A 25,458-nucleotide genomic window follows, 5' to 3' on the forward strand; every position below is an offset into this window, starting at 1 on the left:
AGAGGCAAGGTTATTTGCTGCAGAGGAGCAACACTTGGGTTATTAACAGTCTGGCCTTTGATTCTGCTTGTATTTCTGATACTGCAGCCAGAGGTAGAATGGTGCTGGTGGAAGCAACCTTTTATGCCTTTATAACAGCACTGGGGACTGTAGTCTGGTTTTGCTGATGGCCCAATCCACCTAGAGACTGTATTCAATAAGCAAGGCTTGATATGTTATTTAGGAAGAAGTTATTCACTGACAGTGTGGTGAGGCACTGGCACAGGTTGCCCAGAGAAGCTGTGGATGCCCCATCCCTGGAAGTGTCCAAGGCCAGGCTGGATGAGGCTTGGAGCAACCTGCTCTAGTGGAATGGGACTGGATGATCTTTAAGGTCCCTTCCAAACTAAACTATTCTATAAATTTTGGAGCTTTATAGGCATTGGATGAACTGGAGGTTACACTTGGCAGAATGCAAAGAACACAAAATTGCACGGGGCTGTTGCTTTTTGTAGGCCGGCAGGAACTATTTCACCTCACTTTTTCCTCTCACATTCTCACAGAGAAAGTTGCTATTTCTTGTCTGTCTTCTCCTGTGGCTCTCCTCACCTATTTAGGGCTCTTTGTGCTCAAACTGTCTGGCTGTGAATTCCATGATAGTCACATGGAATTAATTCTTTCTGCTTCTTTTTTTCCTCCTGTAACAAGAAAAAACAGACTGAACAAAAGCTGTATTTGAGGAGTCTTTTGCCAGTCAAAGCAGGTACATAGACTCAAGGGCTGATGCTGTTCAGTCACTTTCCTGGGAAACCTGAAATAAAAGGCCCTCTTTTACACATAAATGGTGAGCTCTGCTTAGATTATCCAGAAGGTCTGCAGATGTTGAATTTCTCAGGTAAAGTGGGGCCCAGATGCAAGAACCAGGACTCCTATTGGATTGTCACATCGAGAATATCCAAAATGCAGAGGTGCCCCAAGTGTGGGTTGATTTGAGTAAGAGCCAACACCTTGAGAGTGGGCAGAATAGCAGTTCCCTGTACGAACTGTGAACATCCTGCAGATCTGTATCTCTGGGCAGGTACCATGCTGTTCCACTATTAATATCCAGTAGTTGATAGACATTAGCGACATCTCTTTGCAGAGTTGTTTTGTTCGCCTTCTCAGGCTACAGAGAGTTGTGGGAAGGTTTATGCAAGACTTTTTCTCCCCAGATATTCAGCTGTACAAGATGTAACTCTTTCTGCCAATACATCTGTCAGTTTTATGAGCTATGTATTTTTGAACATAATCAAGGCTGAGTGGGACACTGCAAACATCACTGTGGAATTGTGCCATATATTTAAAGCAATGATGTGATAGTTTAAAATATGCACTCTCTTGACAGAGGGGAAGAAAATATTAATCACTCAGCATTTGGCAAGACTCTAAAATAACTACAGGAAATATGTTTCCCACAACCCAAACAACTTTGATAATTCAGCAGTGTCTTTTGTATCAAAAGAAAACCCACATGTCTAAATAGACTCGATGTGTACTGATTATAATATAAAGATTCAGTCTGTTTCACTGTAGAGGATGTTTTGATTTTTTTTTTAGAAGAGGATGCAATGTTTCAGTAAGATGTATTTGTGGCTTGATGGATTTTCTGAAAATTAACCTTTCAACCATATTAAATTACACTTGTCACAAAAGAACTGCATTTCATGAAATAACAAAATGATAACAAGGAAAACCACAGATGAAATAATTGTGCAGAACTCTGAATTATTTTAGAAAATATGAAAATATTCGTATTTCCAAATACGTTTCCTTTTAGATTTTTTGGCCTCATGAAAATGTTAAAATTTTTACTTTTAAGCAAGAAATTTAGCTTTAAGAAAAGAAAAAAGGAGAGGGGGGAAATTTTTAAAGTCTGCTTTGGGTAGAGTTTGGTCTGCATGCCTTGCAAACCTGCCACGGTTTAAAAGGTTGGTTGCTTAGAGGAGACAACAAATCAGTGGCATTGCTGGCTGGAAGGAATAATTACAATGACACAGACTATTGCTTGCTTCTAAACTGACCCACTTTTAAACTGGTCATCTTTTATTCATTGCTGATGAGGTTGTGTCTTAACTGAAGTTAGTGTAGACACCATTACATGTTACCTACTGTGTCGCTTGTTTGACTTCCTGTGCTACTCGTTAGGGATAGCAAATAATAAATATTCAGCAGATTTGATTTTGTCTGATCGTGCTTGAGCTAAAGACAAGATATCTATAGCACACCCTCATCTTCATCTGTGTGCCAGTCTTGACTTTCATGATCCCCCAGCAATCCTTTTGATGAATTGTAGGTATGAGCAAGCTTGGGTACCTTCCAGAGATGTAGCTGAGGATAAATTCTGGTTAATGCAGTTTATTTCCTTCTAATTTTGGCAGCAATACTTTATTCTTTCTTTAGTCACAAAATAAATGTGTTGCCCCAAATTCTAATTTATTGCTATATTCACTGGCATTTCCTCAGGAGCTGAGATTTGGTTTTATGGATAGTCTGTATGTGAGGATTGCAAGGTGGTAAACTTCTTTGCTTGCAAGAGGGTAAAAATCCTTGATTCCTCCCCAGTTGATCAGTTATTCATGGAAATAAGACCATGTTCTTACTATTAAAATTGGCTTTGAAGAGGTAATCACATCAGCACCTTCAGTATTTCAATAATGGGATTATAACTATTCTTTAAACTCTTTCAGTGTAACTACATTAGCATTTGGGACAGTGTAGTGGTTACTGATAAGTTTGACTTGTACCTACAGATACATAAGAAAACAGAATTTTGCACAGTCCACGTGAAGAAAGGGCAAAATGCAACAGCACAGTGCTGCTTCTGAAAGCACAGTAGAATAGACTCTAAATCCTGTCCCTCTCATAAGGATGAAAGATGTACTTGGCATTGACTTTCAAAGCAGTACCTCCTATCCCCACGCAGAGACTGTGAAAATGCCCCCTGATGAAACTTCAGCAAATTCAATGAAAATGTCTCGTTGCTTTATCTGACTCATGTAACGAAATAAGCAGCTGCTCTGTACTGACATGAATTGCTACAGGCCATCGGTCTGTGCAAACTGTTATTTGCCCTGATGGGGTGACAGGAGTTCAGGGATCATTACAGCCTCCCCAAAGTCAGACCCTCACAGAGTGCATTGCTCCAAATCCACAGAAATCGTGTCAAGTAGATCAGTGGGAGTTATAAACCAACCTCAACTCAGTGTAGAAAAGCCTCCCTCAATATATTGATGTCACTAGTTAAACATTATACTAGTGTTTATGATTGGTTTCATTAATAAGTTATATTTTCCATGAATTCTGGCTTGGTGGAGCTGTCTCATAGGCTTTCAGTTGCCGCAGTGCTCAGAGTCAGCCTTTGACAGCTTCAGCCTTAAGTGCTCTCCACCTATTTACTTAGCTTCAATCCCAGTGCCATGTTAGTCTTCCACCTCGATTCTTGTGCCCTGCCCAGGATTTCAGTTCATCACTGGCGATGAGCACTCGACACCCGCTCCTGGAGCTGGGTTTGTGGCCAGCTCGGGTTATCCTGTGTAGTGGAGTTCTGACAGCACACCTAGAAATGTATTTATAATTCTGTGAGTTTTTGACAAATGTCCAAACTGATGATGTTCTGCTGTGGATATGATTTGTCACGGGTGCTCTTGCTCCAGTTATGAGACTTGCCAAAGCCTGGGTGATGCACTGTGCAGTGCTGGGAGGGAGCAGGTCTGTGCCATCCCTGGGAGGGGGGCTTCTGCCGGGTTAACCATCGCTTTGCACTGGGAAAGGATGGTGATGTATGGAAAAAAATTGCTTTGCTCCCTGGGGATGCTCAGAAGAGGAAGGGAAAGCTTTTTAACCTCCATGGAATGGGCTACATTGCACAGTTTTAAATCAAATGAGCTGAAGCCTTTAGGAAACTAATACATCAAACGAATATAGGCACCTGTTGCAACACATTACTCACACCTATTAATCACAGCCTTGATTTGCATATTTTGCTTGTGCATTATGACCCACTGCAATGAGAGTGACTGGGGAGGGGGTATTACCTAGAGGACATCAGGCAGCCGCTCCTTTCCCCTCTGCCCAAGCCCTGCACAGCCTTCCCAAGCCAGCATCCCTTCCGCGTGCACCAAGCAGCAACTGGCCACACTTTTGTGTGCACTTGGTAGGTGTGTGCCCCTCCAGCATTGCTTTAAATATCCTCCCAGCTGTGCACACAAATGGCACTCTTTGCTGGTTACTGCCAGAGCTTTTAGTTTTCCATTACTTTAATATTAATGGAAAGGAGACAGACAGACGTAGTGGGGCAGTGTCTATATAGCTCAGATTTTTCTCCTCGAATACGTGACCGATAGACAAAGGTGTGATAGATACAAACAAAAATGGAAAATTTTAAATGTCACAAGAGGAGATTTGGAAGAAGAATAATCACAGCTTGGCTGTGTTTAGAAGATACAGAAGGTATGAGAGGTGAAAGTCTGGTGTAGGGAGAATTTCAAACTCATGCAGATCTCTGTGAAGACTGGCCTGAAATTATAGGTGTTAAGACCATAATTTTTTGGGGCCAGACAATGTATTTCACCCTGCACAGGAGGCCTGGCACCTTCAGGTGTTACTGTCTGAATGTCCAGCAGCAGAAGGAAACACCCATGGTTGGCACTGGATTTTCTAGAAAAGTCACAAAGTCAGAGATTCAAATCTTGTGCAAACCTGACTGTCAGTGGCTGCTGTGGGGTGGGAAATGCATTTGCAACCCCAAATCTTCCTTGCCAAGAAGAGAGCTTTAATAAAAGAAAAAACATCTGCACTTAATTCAGTCTGAGCAAGGGAAGTTCTGGTCCTGAGGTTTTCTTCGTAAGGCCTCCAAAGAGCCACATTTCACAGCAGTGTATTAATTTGAGTCAGCTAGAAGCAATTTTAAAAATTAAACATTCAAAGATTTCAATTATTAAAAAAAATACCCTGGCTTGCCAGTTAAGCTCCATCTCTTAAATCATATTTATTTTAATTAGTTTGTAAAACTTGCTGGGCTGCCAGTGGTTTGCCTGAACATTTTTTGACTTGGCTTGTTTTTGAAACTGTTGGGCAGTGGGTGATTTAAAATTTTATCAGCATAAATATTATTATAGAATATTAATATTAATGGCTTTATATTTAATTGCATGAGACTACAGATTACTTTTTCAAGCAGAAAGCCATTTAATTTCCAGCATGCTTATTCTGCTGTATGATTACAGATCAATCTAAGGTTTGCCTTACTTCTTTTTTTTTTTTTAATATAGAGATTCTGCTATTTCAAGTTTTTTTGCTTGTCAGATTATATGTTATTGGAGGATATAAATTTGGGTGCATGTCTATTTCTGTTTTCTATTAATTTGGGAGTTTTGTAATGCACAAAAATCAAATTATCATGGCACCAGAAGAATAATATGGTCAGCTGGAGCCAGGTCCGTTGTAGATGATGCTAACTTGAAGTCTGCCAATGCTTGCTAGTCTCATCCCCAACATATCTACTGCTGTTGGCTTAAGCTTCTCTTGACCAGCACCTGCCAACCTTACTCATTTATCTCAAATCATGTGTGGGTTTGGTGATGTGGAAAAAGCATCCTTAGATACTAGGGTAAGAGTATCAGTTTTATTTTTACTTGTTGCTTATTCAGCTTTTCATAATTGAGAAACTTAACCTTAAAATACTGCATGCAGCAGCTGCTGTTCAAACAAAATAAACTCAAATCCAAATAGGCAGAAGTCTCAGCTGATGTACTCGCTGAAGGCTGGGCAGGCAAACGCCTGGCATCTCTCCACTGCTCCTCATTTAGCGCTCGCTGTGTGTTGTGCCTGGTTGGGATTCATCAGCGTGTCTAGTGCACATAAAGTAAGAAAATCATATAAAAAGAAAGGAAGAGAGAAGTTTTGTTGTTCTGGTGCTGTCATGATGCCTTTCCCTCTGCTCAGTACCCTGATGATGTAGGAAGATAAGGAAAACATGATTCTGTGGACAGGAACCTGCCAAGGCTGCAGGGTATCTGCTGCAATTCTCTGCTTTGATTCAGGTTTCCCCTCTGTCCCTGGACAAGCCGCTTAATCCCTCCGATGGTCTTTGTTTTGGATGGAAATGGACAAGCTGGACGTTTCCATGCATCACAAGAAACTGAATTTTAAATCAAAGATGTTAAAATAAGCCTTGTCTAAAGCTAATGCATTACAGATGAAAACCAAATAATTAATAGTAATTTAAAAATTCCAAACATTAAGTAAATTTGAATCGTCTTTTGATTTTTGCATTTACTTTCTGTGAAATGAATTGATTAGTCTTGGCAGTAGTTACAGAACTTTTTCAGATAGGTTTCTGCTGAAGAGATAAGGCTGACATAATTTGTAAAAAAATATTATTAAAGGGAAACATCTTAATCCAAATGATTCCTGACAAATCTGTATCTCGATTCTTTTCTAGCATTGGTGAAATTTGTGAGGCAGTCATGTAAGTAGCACTTCATGCTAGGGCATGATGAGCTAGTGGTAACCTCGAATACTTTTGAAGATACTGCCACACAGTAACTTCTGCACTGCCTAGCTGCCTGCCAAGACAGAGCTCGATAATTAATGCACTCTTTTCTGGTTTTTTGCTGGCATAGGACTTTCCCTGGATTATTTGCTGGCATAGGACTTTCCCTGGATTATGTCTCCTTGACTCTATAAAACCAATAAACGTTGTCGTTGTGTCTAAGGAATGCAATAATAGGTCCAGTGAGATGTTTATAGGGTGAATTCAGGAGACCTTCTCTATGACAATGGTAAGGACATCCCGAGTACTGTAACACTTCAGAGCATTCTTTCAGCTTTCCTTAGATAGCTTTATTGTTCAGTGCTGATGGGCCCCGAAAAGATGCGATATGACGTGCTGCAGACCTTACTGTCTGCAAATCCCAAACCCAATTAGGTGTATCTCTCGCCATCGGGTGAAGCACAGATGACATTCCCCAATACTTGCAGCGCAAGACTTTGCTTTAGCTGTTGTGTTTCTGTGATGGATTTCCCTGAGAGCTTTCGATTTCTGCGCCTACATGAATAAACTGAGCACCATGTACATATTAAACTCTGATTCCAGGAAGCACTGTGCTTACTGTAAACATACTGGCTGTTGATTCGAGCATGTGCAACTCATCCATCTGCCTCCTGGAAACATCAGACCTCCTGTGCTGCACATGTGTAGAAAATCTGCAGCTTTCAAGAAGATTTAGTATGTTGAATACTCTTCTGCTGGTCTGTATCTGTAGCAGTATCTAGGATTTCAAGCCACTCAGCTGCCTGGTCTGAAGCCCTGCACGTTAGCTTCTGCTAGTTTTCCAAATACTCCGAGCACGTGAATGTATGCAGTGTTCCCTTTCCACACTGTGGGGAATGTGATTTCAAGGCAGAAGATGCCGTGTCTCAGGAAACTGAATTTACAGCAGCCACCTTAATATTGGCAGAAGCTGTATTTTCTTATGATGTTGGAAAAAAGGGGGAAGAATTTAAGCCCCTAGAGATAGTTTTGCTTTCGGTGCCAGTGGGAGAAGGATCTCATCAGCTGTGATTTTTTTAAATTTTTTTTTTTATTATTCATCTCAACAAATGCAAAGTGGATGCTTATTCCTTACAGGCAAGCACAGTTAATAGGATGTGCTGTGTGACCTAACACGCTACACTGATTTATCTCCTCCTATGACCCTCCGTAGACCTTCTATACTGCAAATGTACATGACTGGATGTAGGCTCATTTGTGTTTTAATTGGCAGAGTGCCTCTGAAAAGCATGTTACTTGTCACTCAAGATGGAATATGTGTACAGCTGATCAGTATACATTTTTTTTTGGGGAGAAGCTTGAACCTTTGTGACTGTAGGGAGTGAGAAAATTAAAATATGCTAAATAAAATTCCTAGCTTGGAAATATTAGTGTAACAACAACATTTTCTCATGCCAGTAAGATAAGCTCTTTTTTTGTAAAACCTTTCTATATGTGCCATGATTTTATTACAAAATTCTCAATTATAAACAATGTCCACTGTTGTATTTTTTTAAATGTGACTCTGATATTCTCTTTGAATTTATTTTCCAGGTATGGAGTAATGAATATGAATGTATTTTATTTGCCCTCCTAATCTTATTTATGTAGTTGAAATGAAAAGTGGCCAAGAATATCTTCAACAACAACAACAAAAAAAAAAAAACCCAACCCAAAAAGCCAGCAATGACAAAAAAAACCCCAACGATGTTTTATGTGCACTGAATATGTATACTACCACCACCCCTCTTCTAACCCCTGAATTTTCTCTCAAGTTTGCCTTCTTTTTCAGTTGGAAAAAAATATTTTTCCTTTCCCAGGAGTTTTGATGTTGGCCATTTGAAAAATTCCTAATTTCTTTCTGCTAGAAGTAAATCTGCCTTTCTTCAACTTATTATCACAGACGAGTTGAGGGAAAAAACCCAAATTCTCTTCAAGAAACATGTAGCATGCTGAAGTTACTGTCTGTTTTGTTGTATATCATTTTACAGCTGCAAAGACTTGAAATGCCAGTATGGCACTTCGTATCTCAAATAAATCCCCTACCCCAGGAGTTCTTCAAACAGACAATTTGTATTTTCAGAGTGCTCATAACTTAAGTTGTTTAACAAATGTTGAAGTAGTGTGAGCATTACAAATGATAGATGTATTTGTCTTTTTCAATACAATAAGAAAAAGTTCAGTCTGCTTGGCAATAGTCAAGACTTTTCCATTTAAAATAACTTGAATGACAAAATCTACTAACTGAAGGTGGCAGTGGAAAAATTTGCAAAGGGCTGGTTTAGTGGGTAAAACACAGCTGGGTTTGTTCAGTCATTTTATCAAAATCGCATGATCTCTCATCTTTGACTTTTGGGTCTATTAGTATAGTACTTACAGAAGTGTTTTTCTAAATCCTACTAAAGACCTAATCTTTAGGTTTAGGTGTCATTATAAATCTGAACATCAGCTTGAATCTTTTCTGTAAGTGGGACCACAGTTACTCAGAAAATAAAATAGCAGATGGAAATCTCAAGTTATACGTTTCCTGTTGGCATGCATTTCCTCAGGCATCTGAAGGTCCCTGTTTCATACAAGATGAAGTTGGGTGAACTTGTGGTGATCTAGTGGCTGATGAATTTTCTCATTTCACCTCTTTTTTTGGCTGTCACTAAAAGCATTACTCTATTTTAGCAAATGCATAAAGGTTAGTTTGCCTCTTTAAACACATGCACAGTGAAGTAAATGTGTGTGTTCATAGGTAGTTTGCTAATGTTACCTGATTTTAAAAGAAAGAAAAGCAAAAAAATGTTGTATTTGTATGGGTGCAGTATCAGGGGAAGTTTTTTCTTTAGGTGTGTCTGCCCTTCCAGGTACTCCCTTATCTCCAATCCTTATGATCTGCAGCTTCTCCCATAACTGCCCAAATTCCCCCCTATTCTTTGTAGTCCCAAGAGCTTGCTTTCTTCTGGTTTCACTCCCTGACTGTGTAGCTTAGCTTAGAATCCGTGCTGAGGAACGACTGCTCTAGAGAACTGCTGGCTATGCGCGATCAGTTTATATACCTGAAAAGAGAATTTAATCATCCTGGACTGACTTTACGGTACAAACATACCTCTAAGCCACAACTTTCCTCCAAGTCACTACCTATTGAAATGAGGAAAGTGTTAGGGGAAAAAATAAACTACTGCTGCCCTTTAAAGCCAACAAATATGGGAGGAGAGTCAGGGCATTTCCTTCTCCATAGCTATATATACATTACCATGGGGAATGCCAGGATAGTGTAAAAGCTGCATAGCTTTAACTCCACTCAGGGTATGGGTAGCAGCATTTTATTTCTCCTCGTACTCTTGTTTAGCTGAATACAGACAAGTTATAATTTAAGTATGATTGAAGATTTTGCTTTTTTAAATTGAGGGCGATTTTGCTGTAAATCAGATAACAAGCCCATAGAAAGATCAGCCTACTGAAGATTGTTCTAAATATTGTAGTAGTGCACTAGTACTGTGATCAACTGCACTCTGCTGCGGAGAGATGGAGTTGTTTCTCTGTTCCTATCTAGTGCTGATAAATACAAGACTGACTGCAGGCTCTGGTCATGCTTATATTGGAAGAAAAGGAAATTTTGCTGCTTGAAGTTCATGGACTTTTCATCCTAAAGGATTTATTATTTTCTTCCCCCCATCCTGTCTGATAATAACAGCAGAAATAATAGATGTTCTGTAGCTAAAAAACTAAGATTTTTTTTTAACATTGGATGCATCTGTTCCAGATAAGCCATTTATCCCAAACTCTGTTTATGAAAGGAAAGTAGAGCAGTAATCCGTCACCTTCTGGAATTCCAGAATATTATCTTGGTTTTTTTGCTTCTATGTGCTAGGCATTTTTCAATTATCTCTTGAATTAGGATGCCACTTTTTCAGCAAACGTTGCCGTGACTTTGCCGAGTGGGATTTCCACTACTAGCAGTCTTGGAAGCTTTGTTAAGTTAAACGTAATTTGCAGTCATTGTAACTTATGAAAAAGTAACTTAGATATGCTTTGTCTTTTTCAAGGAGTAACTGGGTGACCTCTTACAGAGTATTGGTAAGCAATGATAGTCATGCGTGGACTGCTGTCAGAAATGAATCTGGAGATGTGGTGAGTATCACTAAGCAAATGTTTTACAAAGATGAGCACAGGGGAAAGTGAGGGCAACGTCTCTCAGTGGTCCAGCTAATTTTAAGACCAAATCACATAATACAGAGAGGAGGGACCAAGAGCATCATATATGACATATCTGCACATGTCCGCTTATGGATGTGACTGCCACCCTGGCAGTGGTCTTGCCTATGATGGGGTATGTTTCTTGTTGCATAGCCCGTGCAAGGGTTTGCATTGGTCTCCTGATCCCTGAGGTCATCTGATGCCCATGAGGTGCCTATTGCCAGAGAGAGGTTGTGGAGCTCCGGCTACTTTGCCCCTCTATGAGCTGCATGGGGGGATTGTGCTTTTTGGAGAGTGGTTCTGGCCTGGGCTACCATCAGCCTGCGACCCTATTAAGTGAATTTTATTTGTTTCTATTACCAAAAGTGCCAAAAGAATTTTTTAAGAACTGATCTTGACATTTTTGTGTATTTGGCCTGCACAGATTTTTGAAGGAAACAGTGAGAAAGAGATTCCCGTTCTCAACATGTTGCCAGTGCCACTGGTTGCACGTTATATTCGTATAAACCCTCGGTCCTGGTTTGAAGAAGGTAGCATCTGTATGAGACTGGAAATTTTAGGGTGTCCTTTGCCAGGTAAGAGTCTTTCTCAGTTGATTTTGACGAGGCTGCCTGTGCCAAAAGTCATAAATTTTATTTCCTTTGGATATCTTTGCTTTTGATATGATACCTGTCTTTAGTGAGTAGAGTTATGCAATAAGAAACAAAAATACCTGTCCAGATACACAGACAGTACCAGGATAACTCTTCAAATGAAACCACATAGTAACTATAAGTGGCTTTATTAATAAAACAAGACTGCATGGATGTTCTAACAAGATTTTCTCTGTTGTTTGGACTGAAGTGCAGTACAATTAATCTTACTGAGTGCACCTGTACTAGGGAGGCAACAGGGTTATGTATTGGGACAATCACTTGCGCATGTCTTAAGCTTCTAAAGCAAGAAAGAACTGTGATAATTAGGAAGTCTGATTTATTTAGTTAGTTGCATGGGCAGTAGGACTTCCCTGGATTAATCTGCAGGCAAATACTCTGACTGAACTAGTGCTTATGTTACAGGGGGGAAGGAAGGGTGTGGGAATGCAAAGAATTTCTAGAAAGTGTTATCAAATCCAGCATGATCCCTGGTAAGTCTCAGATGAAGGAAAATGATCCTATCCTTAGTAAAGATTGTGGAAAAGACACAATGTATTGTGCAAGCTTCAGGTGTTAGCTGTTTCTCTTATGAGCAAAAAATACAATTAGGGTTTTGCTAATTGTATACAGTGACGCCTTTTACAAAAAGGCATTCAATACTGAAAATTATGACAAAGCCATGTTTCTCTTAAGCACACTGTAAATAGTCTCATGGTGGTGGATTTATATATTCATAGGTGTGTGTATGTATATAAATATTTGAAAAACTGCTCAAACCTCTTCTAAGTTGCCCACTATTCATTCCACATCTCTTGTCTGCCATTTTTCCTCTTAAAATTCTGGTACCTTGGGGATAGTTCTCTCTCTTTCTTTTCCTTTTTTTTTTTTTTTAGGGGGCTATGAGTAATATTTTCAGAAATACTAGACCCAGAAAGAGAACTGCCTTTCCAGAGCCTCTCATTACTGCTTTAACTGTTCCTGCTGCTGTTCAGAGACTTGCTGTCTCCACTGTTGATGTAGGGTCTCCAAATGCCAAGCAGAGGTAGCCTGATTTTTGTCCTTTAGATGTTTAAATACTGAGGGGGAAAAAAACCACCAACCCCAAACCATCAAACAGCATTAATCTGGTGCATGGAAAGGATAATTCTCTGACAAATAGAAGCATGGGGCAACTATTGTCATAAAACTTCATCTGTAGGTGTATTACCATGAAACAGTGGAAGTTGGCAGCGACAACTGCTTTTCTAGGAGTAACAGACACATCCTGGAGTTGAATGGCAGTGACCATGAGTGTCCTGTGTGTGTGAATATTCATGTTTTCAGTAGGATTCTGATTTACTTCAACTGTGGGCTTAGAAAACTCCAGAATTTAGGGGTTACTTGTTTCTCTGTGTACCTTTTACCTTAGAGGGGCAATCCCAGAGCCAGTATTTCCCCTGTGCTATTGAAAGGACTGGTGGGCTGTTGGAGAGCAGTCACCTATCCCAAATTCCTATGCATGTTTGCAGAGAATCCACTCCCTATAACACAGGGTGTGAGGCTGGAGGAAAAGCATAGCTTTCATCAGCACTGTGACTTTACTGTCATGCAGGATGCACACGGAGGTCTCCAGGGAAAACAGAGATGACACTCAAACCATTTTGGAGAGTAATTTGTATGGAAATTCTCACAATTCTTTTCAGTTCCATAAACCTGTACTTGAAGAAAGAGCAAAAATGTCAATATTTAGACAGGTGATTTTACCAAGTGCAGCAGTTATTTACATTAGATTCTTACTGGGTATGCACTCATACAGGTCCAGATGCTGCTTTGTGGTGTTAGCATTTGCCCCCCTTCAGCTTCACAGGGCTGTATGGGTGAAGGGGGTAAGAACATATCTGCACTTCCACCACTGGTGTAATGAGTGCTGTTACAGCTTGTTGCACGTCTTGGATTAGCATGGAAACCTTATCAGTGCTTCTTCTTGGTAGTAATTTTTTGAATTAATTGCCTGCAGTGGCTGAATCAGTTTATTTCTGAAAGAAAATACCAGAATCATTCATTGAGAAACACAATGGGAATGGGGTGTGTTTATTCAAAATATAATTGGACTGAAAGGACTAATGGGTTTTGATAAGCTGCTGACCCGTCTTTTTAGTTCAGAAAGAATTGACATTTCTTTCTTCTAGCTCATTTTATTCATCGCACGCAAGGCTCTAAAACAAAGCTGTTCCTCAAGTTGCAGAGGCCTTTCCATGCACGTTTTCTTCCTGTAGGACATAATGTTTTTTGCAGTTCCCTGTAACTGGATTCCTCACCCTTTATTGGTGTCATCTTACTTGTTCCAAGTTAGATAACTGACTGTTTGGCCATGGGTCCAGAGTCTTTGAGAGGGGTGTTCTAATTCACTGTATTGGCTGTGCAAGTAGAAATCAAAGGGTCTTTTCTGACAGAGGTTTCCTCCATAAAACTGAGCAATTCTCCTAAATTAATCAAAATCAGGAGGTGGAGCTCTGTCAGTTCACACTTTTCTAAAGCCAAAAGACCTAAGCAAAATATTATGTGTTGTTCAGTTTCCTTGAATACCTATTGTGGGTTTGATTATATTTGCACCCCAAGTGTGAACATACAAGAAATTGAGTGGTCAGGAGGCACAGTTTAGTCATGTGTTAGAGCTCCTGTGCACCATGTCTTCTTGAGGCAATGCATGGGCAGATGGAAAATACCGCAAGAAAAGAAGGGGGGTGAAAGGAAAAAGTAAATGATTTTTCATGTCTTTTAAACTTAGAGTCATTTCAGTTGGAAGGACTTTTAAGATCATTGTGTCCAACCATTAACCCAGCACTGCCAAGCACACCACTAAACCATGTCCCTAAAAGCCTCATCCATCTGTCTTTTAAATACCCCAAAGGATGGTGACTCCACCACCTCCCTGGGCAGCCCCTTCCAACGCCTGACAGCCCTTTCCGGGAAGACATTTTACATAATATCCAATCTAAACCTCCCCGGGTACAACTTGAGGCCATTTCCTCTTGTCCCATCACTTGTCACTTGGGAGAAGAGACCAACACCCGCCTCATTACAACTTCCTTTCATGTAGTTGTAGAGTGATATGGTCTCTCTTGTAATGTAATATAAATTGCAATGTTAGGTTTTATGTCTTTATTAATCCCTGAATAAACTAAGCTATTTGCATTCATTCTGTACTGCATATTAGCTTTCCATCATGCAGATTCACAAGGGAGGGTGAGAAAGGAATACCAGATAAAGAAGAAACCTGATTATGATATTAATATTCTAGGAAAGCTTGTTAACACTGGCAGAATGTAATTAAATAGTTAAAGACAAGTAGGACCTATTCCTGTGGGTAAGGCTCTTTTAATAAAATCTGCTGCATATGCTAGGTACACTAAAAGTTGGACAAATTGTGAGAAAACACCATTTAGGTGGAACAGAGAAGTTGCCAATTATCTAATTGGCATTATATAAGATGGTTGTATTTTCTCTCAGTGAAATGCTTATATATTATTCATAACAAATTTTTCATTTATTGTAGGATAGTTTTGACAAACAACCTTTTCTAGACTATTACAGTAGCTCTACCAAAAAAATCCATGTTATACAGCTGTGTAAGTACCATCTTTCAGGCAACAGAAGTGATTTGCTGTTTCACCAAGGGAAAAACATTTAGCTGTGGAGGAAAGATGCCAGAAATTCCTACCTATAGCAGGTGATGAGTGCTGCCATTTCTCACTGAGAAAAAAAAGAGGACAAAAGTACCACATTTAATTCCCTCTCCAGTTCCCAAAAATGTTGGTATTTACATAGATGTAGACTGACATGCACAATCTTTTGCAATTGCCTCAGAGGGATGGATGTACTTTCCTTGCCTGTTCTTTCTCAAATCTAAGTAAAGTCAAAAGGAAATTGTAGATGATCAAAAGTACCCAGAGATAGGAGAGAAAAAATTAGCTGAGCTCTTCATGCATTTATTTATACTGTAGAGTATTCAAGGCAATGGGCAATTATTCGAATGGAATAAATTTGTGATGAAATTTAATTTTTAATAATTCTTATATAGAAAACTATCATTGGTATCATGATTATGCCATCACTTTCAACCCAAGATAAAGATGAACTACTCTGTAATGGAGTTCTGTGTTTTGCACTGGATGCATCATTCAGCGCTATTTTCATCGCTTGTCTCTTCTTGCCAGTGTACCTGCTTAGGAGTGTGCTTGTTTTATATAGAGCTGTGACTTGCTACAACTATCTTTGGTTGTAAGTGAGCAAAGATAGCAGTACTGAGGTCAGGGAACTACTTGTGAGAGCAAATTTTTTGTTAGTCTGACAGTCTGTCCTTGTGTTCTGCTTTTACCATTGCAAAGCTAAAACTTGGGCAATTTAAATCTCTTTTGGGAGTTTGCCTGAGTGAAGACTGAATAAAAATGAAACTAAATTCAAGTATTCTCCTGGGAAAGACCAATGTATTATCTTTCTCCATACTCATCAAGACAGAAGTGCAACATTCCCCAGTAATGTTGTGGGTGTTATTGAAAGGTTTTCTTTCATATTTTATGTGTAAAATGAAGTGTAAACTATTCTGATTAACATTCCTCAGAATTACTATTAATATCAGAATGAAACTATAGGAAATCGTTAGAAAGATCAAATATTGGTAGAAAACCTTTAAGAAGCAACTCCTGAAGGTTAAGAGTTTGGGTTTTCTCTTACCTGTTATTATAATTCATTACATTTAACTGGAATTAGTTGTTTGGTGTTTGACTAAGCATCCATACATATAGAAAAGAATCCATCTATAGTCGAAGAATACTATGTCATTGCTGATTCGATGTGTGATGTTATTGCTTGTGAGTGTCATGAAGTAGACCATGTGGAAAAAAGCTTAGATTCATCCGATATGTCTGCCAGCAGATTTTTTCAAGATTACACATGTGCTGTCTGTGACATCTTCAATTTTGTGAAGACAAGTCAAATTCACTTGTATTACACGGAAATGAAAAAATCAGACATTTGCAAAATGGCAGGTTAAGGTTTTTAAGGCAGCCTAAACCTTTGAGACTAGAATGTTCTTTTTATTAAAAACTTACCTAAATCACTTGGATTCACTTCATTATCTCATCCATTTGGCGCACTATATAAGCACAATTTCTGAGTTTGCAAGCTCCCTCAGTATTAAACCGTACAACTTGCTGTACGACTTCTGTGAGAATGGAATCGCATGGACAAAATGTGTTGGGAATGGATGCAGGTTTTACTTTCTAACTGAGAGCATTTTGGTAATACTGATTTGTGAGTGTTGATTTCATCTTCAGACCATTGCAAAGCTCACTTTCATACCTTTCCAGTGCTAGTTAGATAACAGTGAAAATTAATGGAGGGAAAAAAACAAAAGACCAATGCCTGTTGTTGTTAGCATAATAACTGGAAAACCTCTGGAAGCATCAGGGCTCTGCTGCTTGAGGTGCTGTGTAGAGCTGTAATATAACAGAAAATCCTTTCTATGTGTCAAACTGCTGAGCAATTGGTCCTCTCTGGTACTTTATATGGTCAGGCCCCAGAGCTCTCATGCTGGAAAGTAGTTGGGAATTTTAGAGCTTCCTAGTCACTTGTCCATCTTTACAAAGAATAGAAGTAGAATTTCATTTTACCTTTTAGGTTGGAAAAGACCTTTAAGACCATGAAGTCCAACTGCTAACCCAGAACTGTCAAGCCCACCACTAAACCATGCCCCTGAGCACCTTATCCACATGGCTCTTAAATCCTTCCTGGAATGGTGACTCCACCACCTCCCTGGGCAGCCCCTTCCAGCCCTGACAGCCCTTTCAGGGATGACATTTTCCCTAATATCCAAACTAAACCTCCCCTGGCACAACTTGAGGCTGTTTCCTCTTGTCCTATCACTTGTCATTTAAGAGAAGGGACCGACCCCTCCTCTCTGCACCCTCCTTTCAAGGAGTTGTAGAGAGTGATAATGTCTCCCCTGAGCCTCCTCTTCTCCAGGCTGAACCCCCCCAGCTCCCTCAGCCGCTCCTCACAGGAATTGTGCTCCAGACCCTTCCCCAGCTCCGTTCCCTTCTCTGCACACCCTTCAGCCCCGTGGGTTGAGGGTGTTTGACTAAGTCAGACATGTCTTTCTTGCAGTGAGGGACCCAAAACTGACCCCAGGATTTGAGGTGCAGCCTCACCAGTGCCCAGCACAGGGGGACGATCCCTGCCCTGGGCCTGCTGGCCACTCTGTCCCTGATGCTGGCCAGGATGCTGTTGGCCTTCTTGGCCACCTGGGCATATGCCAGCTCATAATCAGCTGGCACTCAAGTTTGAAGGTAACAGGCTACCTTTACCTGCAAAACTAATTAACTCTACTAGTAATGTAAAGATAGATTAGTGGTAGAAAAAGCTAATATATTCCTCTGTATAAATGGCAGTGCTACGCTTCTGCAGGATCTTTTCTCCTGGGGAGAAAGAGGCTGTCTGAGGTATTGCCATGAATAAACAAGTGTATTTCAATTCCAATTCTGCTGTGGTTTGAGTTTCTTAGTCTCTTATTCTCTGTTTTATTAAAGAAAATAATTTTTGCCAAAGTGAACCTAACCAGCTGTGCGCAAGACTTGTATGCCTTTCTATGTTTTAACTTTTAATTTTCTAATCTGTATGCCTGCTGCAGCAGAAATCCAGTGATCCAAGCAGACTCACAGTAGAGCCTGGCAAAGTATGTGTTAATGCTCTGGGGAGCTGTCAAATTGTGCACTGTTTTTGAGGAAGGACCAGAGACACAATCATTCTCGCTGGTTTTTTTTTTTTTTTTTCCCCAAGTTTCCATCAACTCTACAGCGTTCACAGTCATTCCCATGATATTAACATTTGATGTATGGAAAAAGTGTCAGACATTGAAAGGAATGGGATTAACGTATTAGGAAAAAATATCGGTTGCTGTATATCTTGGCTTATGGTGATAGAGAAAGCCTTCAACGTCTTGGCAGTTGTATGCAGATTATTTTTATATTTTTACAACAGAGGGAGGTTTTTACAATGGTGAAGATAGTGTGACATGAAACACATTGTGTCTTCCTAGAAGAAGTGGTTTTTTATGATTTCCATTTTTCAGTCAACAATATGTTAATGAATAATTTCTACCAATTAACATGGGTTGACCTTTAAGGATTTGGCATTCCAGAGTAATTTGCAGGGTTAGTGTAGCATCGTTTGTTGTCAAGGGACTTGTATCACCTTAGCCTGCAGTTAGGTTAGAAAGATGACCTAAAAATGCAGGTGAATTATGTGAAATTTGACCCTCTTCATGCTTCAAAACATTTTCTTTTTTAATAAGCAAACAAATCTTCTTTCTTCACCTGATCAGTCTCTAATTGAAATCCATTTCCAGGTGGTTTTGTTAGGGTAGAACAAATTCTCACTGGAAAGGACAGACTGCACTGAACAACCAGATTTTTTTTGTGTGAAGTTTGTTTTACATTTTTCAGTCATATTTGTAGAGCAACATTCAACTGACCTTCCAGTACTTCTGCTGGAGATTAAGGAAAGGAAGTGGAGACAAACATGTGAGTGAAGAGTAAATAAGTGGTAGAGAACATGGGTAATGTTGCTGTGAAGCTTAATGGAACTTGCATGTTTCATTTCATAAATAAATAGTTCAAATTTTGCTTTGCTTACACCTAAGAAAATAACCCAAATACTTCTAGAATTTTATGGGAAGAACAAATCTGACAATTCAGGGGTTATAATGTCAGAAATATGAATCTTTAAAATGTTAAGTTAGAAGTTATTTTTAAGTGTTATGAGTTTTACATAATTTCATTGTTTGTTGCAGGATGGTATCTATGTATTGTTTCTATTTATAATTATACTTCTCTCCACCCAAAAAATTCACAACTGATAGGTCATTCTGTTTTAAAAAAAATCACTTTTCTTCTGTAGAGACAGCATGTTTTGGTTGTGTTGCGATAAAACAGGATGTTATTTAGGTTTTGGTTCTTCCCCCCCCACCCCCCAGTAATTTTAAACCAAATGAAGATTATTTGATGAAAAGGGAAACAATTTTTCATAACAGCCTGACAACAACTGGTTTGAAAAACAATTACTCAAAATTCCAGCCATCCCAGAGATGACAAATTAAGGAATGTTTTCCAAATAGATTTGGTTTTCTCTAAAAATAAATCATAATAGCTTATTATAGGAGTACATATCGTGAAATGTAAAGCTGAGCCTTAACAGTCTTGGACTGTTTATTTTCCAGGTGAATGGCCTGGAAAGTCAAGGAAACAAAGTTTTTTGTTTTATCCATGTATTCTCCTTTGAAACTTCAAAACACACAAAGTGTAAATCATATCCATATAGAAACAAATTTATTAACTTTAAGTAACAAGGACATTCGACTTCCACAAAAAAACGTTTAGGAAAACAATCTGGGATGTTAAATATTCACAAAAAATTCTTTCTGTATTTCACAAGCAGTGCCTAGACTGAAAATTCTCAAGAAAAGTAAAAGATAATTCCTTGTAATAGTAAATTAATCAAGTAGACACAAATAATTTACTGAGGCTTTTTTCTCTCATGTGATTTCCGCCCCCCCCCACACACACACACTTTTTAATCTTGCATCTGACTCATCATTTTCCAGTTTCTTTTGCCCTCCTCTGTAGCTTAAGGATGCATTCTGCTTTTCTGTTGAAGTTTAGTTGTTCATGCAGAGTAGCTGTCTAGTAGGCTGATGCCTCCTGCCTCCTTGCTTCTGTTTGGATCTCTATGAGCTGATTTGTACAGTAATTAGAAATATTTCAAATTTGTTGTTTCTTTGAGTTTTGCGTTTGAAAACCTGATTTAAATACATGTAGGACAGTGGAATTCAGATCTCCATATTCCTTACATGTATTATGACTAAACATCTTTATATTTGAAATTCATAGCACACGAAAATTATTTTATTTCTTTTCTCAGACCCGAATAATTATTACCACAGAAGAAACGAAATGACAACCACAGATAATCTTGACTTTAAGCACCACAACTACAAGGAAATGAGGCAGGTAGGCAAAGAGGCTGGTGTGTGACCTCCTGGATGGTGAGCGGATGTGTGCAGGCTTTTGAGCTCTTACAGAATCTGGATTCTACCTGTTAAAAATATTATTAAATGGTGTCTGCAATCTGTTTAAGAATATTTTTTTTTTCTGGTTAATCTATTTAAAGCAGAAATCTATTAAAATCCAAAGTCTTAATTTGTACATCATCTAACCTTAAACAGGTGACACTACATGACAGAGGGATTATTTGCTCATAATGTGCCATCATCTTTCTTCCTTGTATATTTGAGTGGTGAATTTTACAGTGGTTTCTCCTTTCAGATTTGACCCTGACTTAGCCACCAGAATTATCCTACATTTCAGTGATTTTGGATGATTAGAATAAAGTATAGAATTCAATTCTGTATTCACAGTTGTGAAAATCAGCAAAAACTCCCCCACCCCCCCAAAAATAACACTAGAAAAATATCCTGCTACTGTAATTCTAAATCTACCAGCCTTGTTAATCTTATTCCTTTAAGTTCAAATAGGTAATGCTGATGTTGCTTTTGTTATTGTTTTTAATCTTGCTTCACATCACCACAGGCATAGGTGTGGGTTGTCCTAAAGAAATATTTCTGCCCATTTTCTCTTCAGCTATGAAGATAATACACTTGGACTTGAAGTGTGTGAATCATTTGCTGTGTGCTGAATTTTCAGTGTATTTATACTGCATGAGTCACCATTCATTTTTATTGAGCAATTGTGTACTGAGTCACACATTTATTTTGGTAGAGATTTCGTGGCCTATATTTCTTAGCACAAAGATTAGACAAGTAGAAACTCAATTGGCATAATTACTGTCAAGGTCAATAAAATAAAGTGCATTATAGATTCTCATGGCAGAAAGACAGGTTGGTCAGGTTAGAAATATCTTGGGGAAAAAGAAAAAACTGTCTTTAAAAGAGAATATTAATCATGATTTCCACCTTTCATACAAGTAGAAAATATGCAACTGTGGCTGAGAGTTGGTCAGTTGTGAACTGTCTTAGACTGCAGTCTCTCAATTTCTGGTTTTCTCTGTGTCAAAATAGTTAATTGATTTAGAGTTCATTGGATTCTAATTGGGTTCTGCTGCTGGTAGGGAGAAGAATGTGACTTAGGTTACAATAAGTCTTCTATCCCCAAAACTATTCTTAGAACTTCACATTTTCTTTCCTGAGTGTAAAATAGAACAATAACTGTCAATTTCTAGAGTCTTAATTAAAACTTTTTTTTTTGGTAAGTACTCTGTGCATTACTGTCAGTTTTGTTAGTTATTTCACTGTCAACTGTCTTAGAAAAATGCTGTTCTTTGAAGTTATTTTTCATAAACATGGAAGAATGAGGAGGAGATGGTGTTCCCTGGGCCACGTTTTGGAAGCATTACATTACATTGTAATATGTCAAGTATTTGTGCGAGGGGGGGATTTTCTCAGTGTTAGATTATTTTAATAGAACTCTCTGTTTAGGAAGATAAAATTTATAGTACCAATTTTGTCTCTTAGAAGAGCACTGAAGATTCTTCTTTGAGTCAATGGGAACACTCATGGTATCTCATATGCAGAAGTCAGAATTGTCATACAGTCCCAAATATTTACATGAAGTATTCATGCAGCATAGGAAGCTGTTAAATTGGTTGATAGATATCCCCAGAAACAGTTGGAGATGGACATTTGAGTACAACCTCGTCTTTGAAATAACCAACCCAGATTGTACCTTTCTTAGGAAATAGAAGAGTGTTAATTTTGAAATCTGTTTAACTGGATCTGACTCTTATCTTTGGACAAGCCAGAGTCCAAGCATCCCTGAAGTCTTGTGTTACAGAACAGGAAGGATATTGTACATGTTAACATTTGAACAGATTTATCTGAGCGTGAAACAACCAAATGTAGAAGACTAGAGCAATACCCAGCAAACATCCCAGGTTACCTGCAATGCCAGGCTGATGGTCTCTGATAGTCTCCCAGCTCAAGGAGGAGGTAGTTTCTGTTTTGGCTTGCAGGAGAACAAGAAATACAGAGATTTTGGTAGTTAGATTAACAGTTGGACTCAATGACCTTAAGGGTCTTTTCCAACCTAAACAATTCTATGATTCTGTGATCTCCAAGGAGGATAAAGAATAGCCCTAACCTGAAAGGCATTGGCTGAGAGTCCTTTTGCCTTCTCTAGACCTACAGTTAATACACCTTTTCTGCAAAACTGAGGAACTGGACCTTCAGAGACTGGTTTTGCAGGGCTTCTTCAAAGACTGCATGAAGTCTTTTTCCAGAGTGCTAATAGGGTAAATAATTGGTAGTGACAAACAAATAGGAACTGTCAAATAAGAACTGTTACTGAATGTAATTTTGAAAGTGCTTTACAGTTCTGCTGGTTGTTAATAAAGCCCCAGCTGACTGTTATCATCAATTGTCTTTGACAGTTTGTACAAAGCCCAAAGAAAACACTATGACGTTTCAGGTGACCTATTGTGCTGTTAGTAGGAAAATGGGTACGAGAAAAACAAATATGAAAAATGTTAATTTTCATTATTGTATTTACATATAAACATTTAACCACATTACTATATCCATACTGTTGTCAAAAGAGCCACAGTGAAGTCTGCCACAGAGGCCCTAACTCAGGAGAGAGGTTCTTTGTTTGGCTCAGTAAGCAATCACATGCTTGCAATTAAAGACATGATGGGGAGTTTACTGAGGCCAGTACAAACATTTCCACTGATTGTAATATACTTTGAACTTGGTTCTAGGCATTTTTCTCACTCGTAATAACATTTAGCATACTTTTAACTGCTTTCCTGAACTGATGTTCTTGGTATCCTGACTAAATGCCAGGGACATTTTGGGAAGCTGCTGCTCTGCAGCTTGATTTCTGAGACAGCCTGTCCTGAGAGGCCAGGCTCATCTTCCCTATTTCGCATTTGGGGACCTGTCTGGATGCAGAGATACATCAGCCAGAAGGGAGTTTCCTGCAGTTTGAACAGAGCGTAAGGAGAAGAATTAATAAACACAGGGCTGAGGCAGTAACAGTATTTATAGTACAGAAAGCTATTTTTATCCTGCTAAAATAGAGATTCTTTTAGTGCTCTAAATGTACTCATTGGCAGTGTGAAAAAAAATAATCTCTATTGGAGAAAAACATGGTATCTGATCCAATAATAATCCGTTTAATCTTTTTGTCAGTAAGTCATAAACTAATAATTCCCACGCAGTAGACCTTGTATAAGTTTTGGTCTGCGAGGCTCTAGCAAGAGGTCCATAGCTCCACATCCATGAAGATTATTTTTGTTTCATTATGAGGAGATTGACCATGAGGATTTAAGGCAATCTGTCTCAAAAAGTTAGTAATTGACTCGTTTAAATCAAACACTATAAAAAGTTGATCAGTGTCCTGTGGCTTCACTTATGTGTTTCAGCCAGAGCAGCAAATGATGACGTACCAACTTATGTAAAAGAGTTCTGTGGAAATAGCTGGGTAACCATAATGCCAGCACACTGATGGTGATGACAGTGGTGGAAAAAAGTAGATATGAAACTAGACAATACACTGACAGAGCTGACTTAAACATGAAAACACACTGAAAATACTGACTGTATTTTTCAGACAAGTGCTGAGTTTAGATTTCCAAAAAGAAATTGTTTCTCGTATGTATAAAACCAACGTGTGAGATGAACAAATGTACAATAATAGGATCTTTTTGGTCTCTTTGCAACATGATTATAAATAGAGGCGAAGCCTTTTATGAGAGGAATTTTAATGAATATTCTTCCCAATGTGTGAATAGTGTTTCCACTTAGATTTGCTAAATGGTGGCTTGGGAATTGGACATATTTAATTATTGCATTTTTTAAATCATCAGCCTTGTGATCATCCAATATGGTTTCTAAGTGAACACTGTGAGCAAAGAGTTTTCTTATGCTGCAATGGTTCTTCAATAATGTATGTACCCTTGTTTATGAAAAGATTGTCTAATTAATGGTACGCAAGGTTCCAACTGAAAGTCCTTATTTCTTTCTTTAATGCCTTCCAATGAAAAAACTCAAGACAGATAACTCTTGACATTTAAAGCTATTTGCAGTATCTTCTTATTTTTAACACGGGAATTTTCAGTCTTGCTTGTAACATTTGTTTGAAATGGCAAAGTGTTTTGTCTGTGGGAGTCCAGATACCTGGATGACATCTGTGTAATTCCGTTGGTTTAAACAGAACCCTTAACCATGACCTTCCCAGTACAATCTAGTAAGCACTAAGGCTGTGTGATTTTATTTTGCCTGGGTCACACAGTATCTGCAGAAACAGTGGCTATAATAGATTTTGATGGAAGGAATGTCTTCAGGCAGGCTGTTGGCATTTCCATTTTGAATTCTATTTTTTGCTGAGACTTTGTAAGCAAATTCTGAGGAATCTGTTATTTACTGAAGCAGTGTATCCTGCTGTGTTTATAGAGTCATCCAGATTACATCTATTTTGCTATTTTGGCCACAACAATACTACCTTAACTATAAATTTTCCCATATCAGATTTCACTGTCATGCAAGGGTGGGCTTGGTTTCTACCTCAGTGGAGTCAGGTGTAATCAGAATTTACTGGGAAAATCATGTTTAAATTGATGATATCTTTCTCTCTGTTTGTTTTGAATTAAGTTGCTGCAGTACAGGGCAAAGGGGATAGAAATCTCCTTTGCTGGGCAGAGCGTGTCTGTGGCCACCTATAATGTAGATGCATTGCCATGCCACTAACACCTTGGGTCACCTCAGGACACTTAAATAAGGGAAATCATAGGGTTTGCGGAAAGAATTGTTAAGGTTAATTACTCTGCATTGAATAATGTTTTAAAAAATGTGGTTTGCTACCTCTTGATAGTATAGTAGTATGTTTCCGCTGTTTTAGTTCTTGTCGGACTTCCCCCTCATGTTCTTGATTTTGTGACTTTACAAATACATCTCATGTAAGAAAAGTCTTGAACCTCACCCACGACACAGTGTTTCAGCAGACAGAATTCAACTTGTTCCAGCTGAACAAACATTACGTT

At 38.8% G+C, this 25,458-nt stretch overlaps 1 protein-coding gene across 1 annotated transcript in view; it reads left to right on the forward strand.

Moving 5' to 3' along the window:
- CPXM2 (carboxypeptidase X (M14 family), member 2) overlaps positions 1–25,458 on the forward strand; it is a 74,634-nt gene that overhangs the window by 34,043 nt on the left and 15,133 nt on the right. The window contains exons 4-6 of the mRNA XM_010154792.1: positions 10,585–10,669; positions 11,160–11,310; positions 20,326–20,414. Of these exons, the coding sequence (XP_010153094.1) occupies positions 10,585–10,669; positions 11,160–11,310; positions 20,326–20,414 (325 nt within the window). The remainder of the gene's footprint in view (positions 1–10,584; positions 10,670–11,159; positions 11,311–20,325; positions 20,415–25,458) is intronic.

Source organism: Eurypyga helias, unplaced genomic scaffold, assembly GCF_000690775.1.
Source record: "Eurypyga helias isolate BGI_N326 unplaced genomic scaffold, ASM69077v1 scaffold11347, whole genome shotgun sequence".
Taxonomy (NCBI): Eukaryota; Metazoa; Chordata; class Aves; order Eurypygiformes; family Eurypygidae; genus Eurypyga; species Eurypyga helias.